Source organism: Maylandia zebra, linkage group LG8 (genome assembly GCF_041146795.1).
Source record: "Maylandia zebra isolate NMK-2024a linkage group LG8, Mzebra_GT3a, whole genome shotgun sequence".
Classification (NCBI taxonomy): Eukaryota; Metazoa; Chordata; class Actinopteri; order Cichliformes; family Cichlidae; genus Maylandia; species Maylandia zebra.
The window spans coordinates 13,312,803-13,319,002 of record NC_135174.1 but is presented as its reverse complement, the minus strand read 5'-3'; the positions used below and the strand labels follow the sequence as shown (position 1 = coordinate 13,319,002).

The 6,200-nt window shown below is 42.1% G+C and overlaps 1 protein-coding gene and 1 long non-coding RNA gene across 4 annotated transcripts; one reads left to right on the top strand and one right to left on the bottom strand.

The window, feature by feature from the left end:
• Window positions 1-500: 500 nt before the first annotated feature.
• LOC143419827 (uncharacterized) lies at window positions 501-4,027 on the top strand. Of its 2 annotated transcripts, XM_076887400.1 has the most exons (3): window positions 501-620; window positions 1,834-1,878; window positions 1,971-4,027. In XM_076887400.1, exons 2-3 carry the CDS (start codon window positions 1,839-1,841, stop codon window positions 2,720-2,722), a joined length of 792 nt encoding a protein of 263 aa, XP_076743515.1. In that variant the 5' UTR covers window positions 501-620; window positions 1,834-1,838; the 3' UTR covers window positions 2,723-4,027. The 2 variants fall into 2 exon arrangements, with proteins under 2 accessions (XP_076743515.1, XP_076743516.1); XM_076887401.1 differs by lacking the exon at window positions 501-620 and having other exon boundaries at window positions 1,718-1,878.
• LOC143419828 (uncharacterized) lies at window positions 3,863-5,782 on the bottom strand. 2 transcript variants are annotated; one of them, XR_013099847.1, is made up of 4 exons: window positions 5,680-5,782; window positions 5,344-5,465; window positions 5,117-5,208; window positions 3,863-3,950 (listed from the first exon to the last, which is right to left on the bottom strand). It is a non-coding gene; the product is annotated as an uncharacterized LOC143419828 (long non-coding RNA). The 2 variants fall into 2 exon arrangements; XR_013099846.1 differs by having other exon boundaries at window positions 5,363-5,465.
• Window positions 5,783-6,200: the final 418 nt, after the last annotated feature.

Below are 6,200 nucleotides of genomic sequence, written 5' to 3'. Positions count from 1 at the left end.
GTGAGTTTAGATTTTATCTACTGTATAGCCTGTATAGTAAATTGATATGTAGCCCAATAAGTATAAAATCCAGAAAGCTACACAACATGGGGCGGTTCATTTACAAACACAGTTCTAACTTGAGTTTCACACAGTTTTTATTAGAAAACAATCAAATTGTTAAATGCTTCAAGTACACAAAATGTCAGAAATCTGCACCGTCATGAACAGAAATTTAAACCTAATTTTTCGTGATTTGTTGATTAACCCTCCGAGGTCTAAATCCCACGTTGTGCACATCAACATCACAGATTTGTACAAATAAAATTTATAACAAAGACATGTTAAATATTAAGCACTGGAAACAGCTTGTTGTTTTGTTGCCATAGCGTTTTGTTTTGTCTCCATTTAAAAGATATCAAAATCTGAGCAAACAACTTGATGTCAAAAGAATCTCTGCACATTCCGCAGTCTTTGCTGCTAAAGTGACATCACAGCATTTAAGCATGTTTGAATGAAAACATCAGCATATGAACACAAAACTGAAGAGACACTGCAACCGAATGAAAGCAGACCACTATTTAGTGACATTTGGACGTTTCCCTGAGGATTAACTGCTGTGTAATCTACCAAGAACTAAAGTAAGCTCAAATTTCAGTTTATAAACTCAAGATCATTTACTTAAATATATAAAGCCTGATTTCCCTGCTTGCCAGGACAGTATTTATGTACTTTACATTGTGCAAGACTAGACTATATTTTCCATCATAGAGAGGATGATGTGGATCTATTATTCAGGAAAACAAATGAAGACTTAACTATTTGTCAGCTGATGTAATATTTGACAAATGATACATAAATTAGAAAATGTTCTTAATCATATCTTAGAGTGACAGAAGCTCTTTTTAACACGATTATTTCTCAGATTATTTTGTTCATTTAGGAAAATAGAGAAGACGTAAGTTTTGTTCTCAAACAAACTATTAGAATTTCTGAGAAACTGAGCCTACGTGCACATGTACACGGCTATTTTTGAAAGCGCAGCTTTGTCTCTGCATTTGGGCCTTTCGTCCACACCTAAACAGCAGATTGAGTCACTGAAAGGTGAGATTTTTAAAAAGGACGTTTTTGTGTTCAGGTGTGGACGAGGAAAACGGACATTTACTCAGGCAATGTCAAAAGTGTGCGCTGCTGTTGAAGTCACGCTGTGGCCACGTTATTGTTTACATGAGATCAATTTCTACAATGGCAGATGTAGACAACATACTGTGTCTGTTAATCTTAGTATCTGCAGTTTTTACACGCTTACATCAGACGTGGATTCTACATTCAACACAGACGCTCTCCCAACCCAAATCCTGACGTCGGTTTGGAAGAAATGTAATTTAAAAAAATGACATTTATGTATGCTGTATGCATTTAGTCCATTCCAAAGTTGTGAGTCTGTCTTTAGTTATTAACATTTGAAACGATGAAGGCACGTGAAAGTAACACAAAATTAGCTGCTTTTCCAGAAAAAGACAAAAACTTCTCAGAAGTACGTAAGGTTTTATGAGGTTTTCCCACCCAGGCTTCTAGACTTCTGATTGGCCAACATTTCTACACGGTTAAGATTTGGCGTGTTCTTGACAGCGTTTCACTTTGTTTTTAGTGTTTAGATGTGGAAGGAGATATTTTTTCAAAACTGCACATGTGGACTGGATTATTATTTTTTAAACGAAAAAGGAAAAACGTCCGTTTTCAAACATAGCCGTGTACGTTTGGACGCAGCCTAAAGTCATCACAAAAAAAGCAAATTCTCTGAACATTCTGGGTTGAGGTTTAGTGATCATTGTTGTTTTGTGTTCCTTGTAGTCAAAATGAGTGCAAGTGGAGACGGACCACAAAATAACCAAAACGGTAAGCACATGTACTCAGTCTTGAAATTGATGAAAAACAGATTTTCAGCAGATAGTTATGGATGTTAATTAAAAGATTTAATGATCTTGCAGGCCAACAGGTTAACCCACGAATGTTGGCAAATGGAGATCAGGAACCTGCTAATGGCTTCCTGAACAGACTGTATCGCGCTCTCCATGAATATTGTTGCTATCTACATGAGCTAATAGCTTCAGTACTGGCACAATATGACAATTACCTTTACGGGGACGAAGACGATGACGATGACGATGACGACGATGACGATGACGACGACGACGATGACGACGATGACGACGACGACGACGACAACGACGATGACGACGACGACGACGACAACGACGATGACGACAACGATGACGACAATGACGGCGGCGACGGCGACGGCAACGATGACGATGACGATGACGACGACGACGATGTTCAAAATATTCATGTGAGGGACAATAATGCCAATGGTGACAACGATGAACAGCACGGGGATGCTGTGGTTGTGATCATTTTCAATGTTGGTGGCATTGAAAATGAGGAGGCATTTGAAGGCCGCATGGATGTTCGCCAGTACATCCCAGAAGAGGACCCTCAGCCAGGTGTTTCCAGGAAGAGGTCTAGAGAGAGGGATGAAGAAGATTTAGGAGCAAACAAAAGAATGAGATGGAGCGATGATGACTCTGAAGTATTTGAAGATGCGCACGAAGAGCTTGAACACGAAACTGGAGGCTCGAGGAAGCGTTCCCGAGAGGATTTTGAGCAAGAAGAGGAATACTTGCCTGTGTGCAAACTTCAGAGGTGTTCAATTGAGTCGACCAGCAGCAATGAAGACTAAGACTACTTCGACGGGTTTTTTCAGTATCCTTTCAGTAATCTGATGGCCTACTCAGGTGATCCTGAATCCTCTATGCTGCAATAAGCTGGGCATACACTGTGCTGCGATTTTTCAGTCGCGTTATTCGGCTCCTGATCAAACTGTAGGATTGACTCGCAGGGGTGAGAAGTTTGATCAAGGCCAAACTCGGGACGATCCCCAAAACGATCGCACGACTGAAAAATCGGCTCAAAATGGGCCAAAAATCGCACAGTGTATGCCCAGCATTAGGCTGCCGGGGGATTCCCATGATGCACTGGGTGTTTCTTCTTCACCCACTATGTTTAATAGACCTCTGCACTGAATGGTACTTGTTATTAACCTCTGTCTCTGTTCCATGTCTTTATACTATTTTCCTTGCCCCTCCCCAACCGGTCGCAGCAGATGGCCGCCCCTCCCTGAGCCTGGTTCTGCTGGAGGTTTCTTCCTGTTAAAAGGGAGTTTTTCCTTCCCACTGTCGCCAAAGTGCTTGCTCATAGGGGGTCATATGATTGTTGGGGTTTTCTTTGTAAGTATATCTTACAATATAAAGCGCCTTCAGGTGACTGTTGCTGTCATTTGGCGCTCTTTAAATAAAATTGAATTGAAAATTAAATAGATGTCACTGTGATGATTTCTTCCCTGCATAGAAAGCTTAGACCCAAATGCAGATTCAATGCACATGGTTAAACTATTTATGAGACTTTAGAGAGGGAATGGAGAACGTGGCTCGAGCTAGGAGTGTCAGCAGACAGCAGGAACCAGAGGAAAAGCTATCGAGAGACTGAACACCTGGCTCCTGATGGGAACAATCCAACGGGAATTCTGCAACAGAGGGAGAAGAAGTTGCTGGACGGGTAAGGGAGTTTGAGGGTAGGATGAGTACGTTGGCAGAGGAGACCTAAACACAGGGAAAACAAGGTTAAACACAGGGAAGGAGCACGCCAGAACTGGAGCAGAGGGGAAGCCTAGTTACCACTGGAGATGGCAGAACAAACTGGCGAGGAGTAGCAGGCAGCGCTGGTTTAAGAAGCCCTCCTGCTGATTGTTTGCAGATGAGGCCCAGGTGAGATGCTGGAAACTCCACCTCTGAAGTGTGGACACAGTATCCCCATTCCAAGTGGAAAAGCCCCTCAGACACTTCCATGGTGCATGACAAGAAGGATGAGAAAGCATTCATGGTCCATCCATCCCTCCGTCAGCGTAATGCCTAAAAGTTTATTCAGATGTAAATGTATTACATTTTTAAATAAAGATCATCAGTGTTTTTAATGACGCTGCAGTTCATTCACGTGTCTCTATTGGACAGTGTTGTAGAAGTTACAGAAGACAGGAATCAGTTCCAGCTTGGCCTGACATTTGATCACTAGTGATGTGTGATACCACTGATTTCCTTTCCGATCCCATACCAAGTAAAATTCAGGGTGGTATCGACGATACTGCTCCGATACTTTGTACAAAAACTTTACTCTTTTATTGTATCTCAAATTATAGCGTCATAATCATTACAGGACATCAGATTACTTGTTCTTATCACTTAATAATGCAGAATTCATCATATAGAAATCAAAAACCTGAAGTTGTGCACTATGTGAACACCTTGCCTGCCTGCAGCACTAAAGGACTCCCTGAGAGACGTCTGTCTCACCCTAGCAGCACCCGTCCTTCTCCTCCTCTTCAGTTTGCCTCAACATAAGCTCGTCATATTCTGTGATATGATTTACTTTGAGGTGTTTGACAAGGTTAGTGGTGTTGCCACAACACCTCACTTTCTTGCCACATGTATCGCAAACCACGTCTGGGCTGTTTGTGGATGTAAAATACGTGCGCACATGACTCCAGTTACGCTCAGCCATTGTTGTGAGTGCGCACGCCACAGGCTGCCACACATTTATACAGCCGTATTTCACACATGACTATAAAAGCGGAAGAGGGAGTAGTTCTTTCCAATGTAGACAATCTGAATGATAGTTTCTTTCCACTGTGTTCCTGTTAATGAAAAACTACAATTTACCCCAAAATGATTCAAATATCGATATTTTAATGTGGAAACCTTCTGTTTCCACATCTGGACTTTCTGTTGCTGCCCACGCGGGTGAAACTTTCTTTGAAGTGGCTCATTGAAGTTGTAATTGATAATCAATTCCCACACAATGAGAGAATCCAATCAATTTGTTTATCAGGGGAAAGGTGTGATTTCTTAGGACACTGGAGCCTAACATTAACTGGTTTAAAATTAGCTTATTTCCATAAGAAGAAAAACATACTGAGAAAGAGATCACCAAAATATACATGTACAAATGTGAAATAGTCATATGTAGTGTGAAAGAGCTATTTGACATCTTTAAATTCAAAGTAATGTATAAATCCACTTACATAAAACATGAAAAGGCGGCGCAGCGATGCCCATCTCAGCCAGTGTATGATGGTGGGGCAAGATGGCAGCTTCCACAACATGACGCCAGCTCCTATGTATTTTTAGTAGATAAATGATACGTTTATGTATCAATTTGTTGGAAGATGTAATTACACCTTAATTATGTAATTAGAAGCAAAAATGATTTTTTTTTAATCAAATCACCTCAAAAAATTACTGTACTTACTTTCTAAATCATTCTTTACCTCTGAAAGGGGTGGCTGTGGCTCAGGAGGTGGAGCAGGTCATCTACTAATCAGATGGTTTTTGGATCGATCCCTGGCTGCTCCAGACTGCATGCTAACTGTCCTTGGGCAAGACATTAACCCCAAGTCACTCTCTGATGCATTCATCAGAGTATGAATGTGTGTGAATGTTAGGTAGAAAGCACAGAAAAAGGGCTTCTATGAACAGGTGTGAATGAGGCAACCTGTATAGAGCGCTTTGAATGTTCAGGTAGAGTAGAAAAGCACTGTAAAAATTTCTCTGTGTTGATTTCTTTTGGACCTCAAACATTACTCACCTTGTTGCAGGTTTCTTTATTAATGCTGAAAACCCAGAATGGAAACTGACCTTACTGCTTCCTTCCTTTCCAAACTATTGCGGCTCCTCCAACCAACGGCCGCGGCAGGCTAAACATGAGGACACAGATGACGTGCAACAGTAAATGGTAAATGGCCTGTATTTGTATAGCGCTTTTCTAGTCCCTAAGGACCCCAAAGCGCTTTACACAACCTGTCATCCACCCATTCACACACACATTCACACACTGGTGATGGCAAGCTACAATGTAGCCACAGCCACCCTGGGGCGCACTGACAGAGGCGAGGCTGCCGGACACTGGCACCACCGGGCCCTCTGACCACCACCAGGCGGCAACGGGTGAAGTGTCTTGCCCAAGGACACAACGACCGAGACTGTCCAAGCCGGGGCTCGAACCGGCAACCTTCCGATTACAAGGCGAACTCCCAACTCTTGAGCCACGATCGCCCCATGAGATACACCTCTGTACTATTTGCTACTTTTATTCCACATACAACTGTC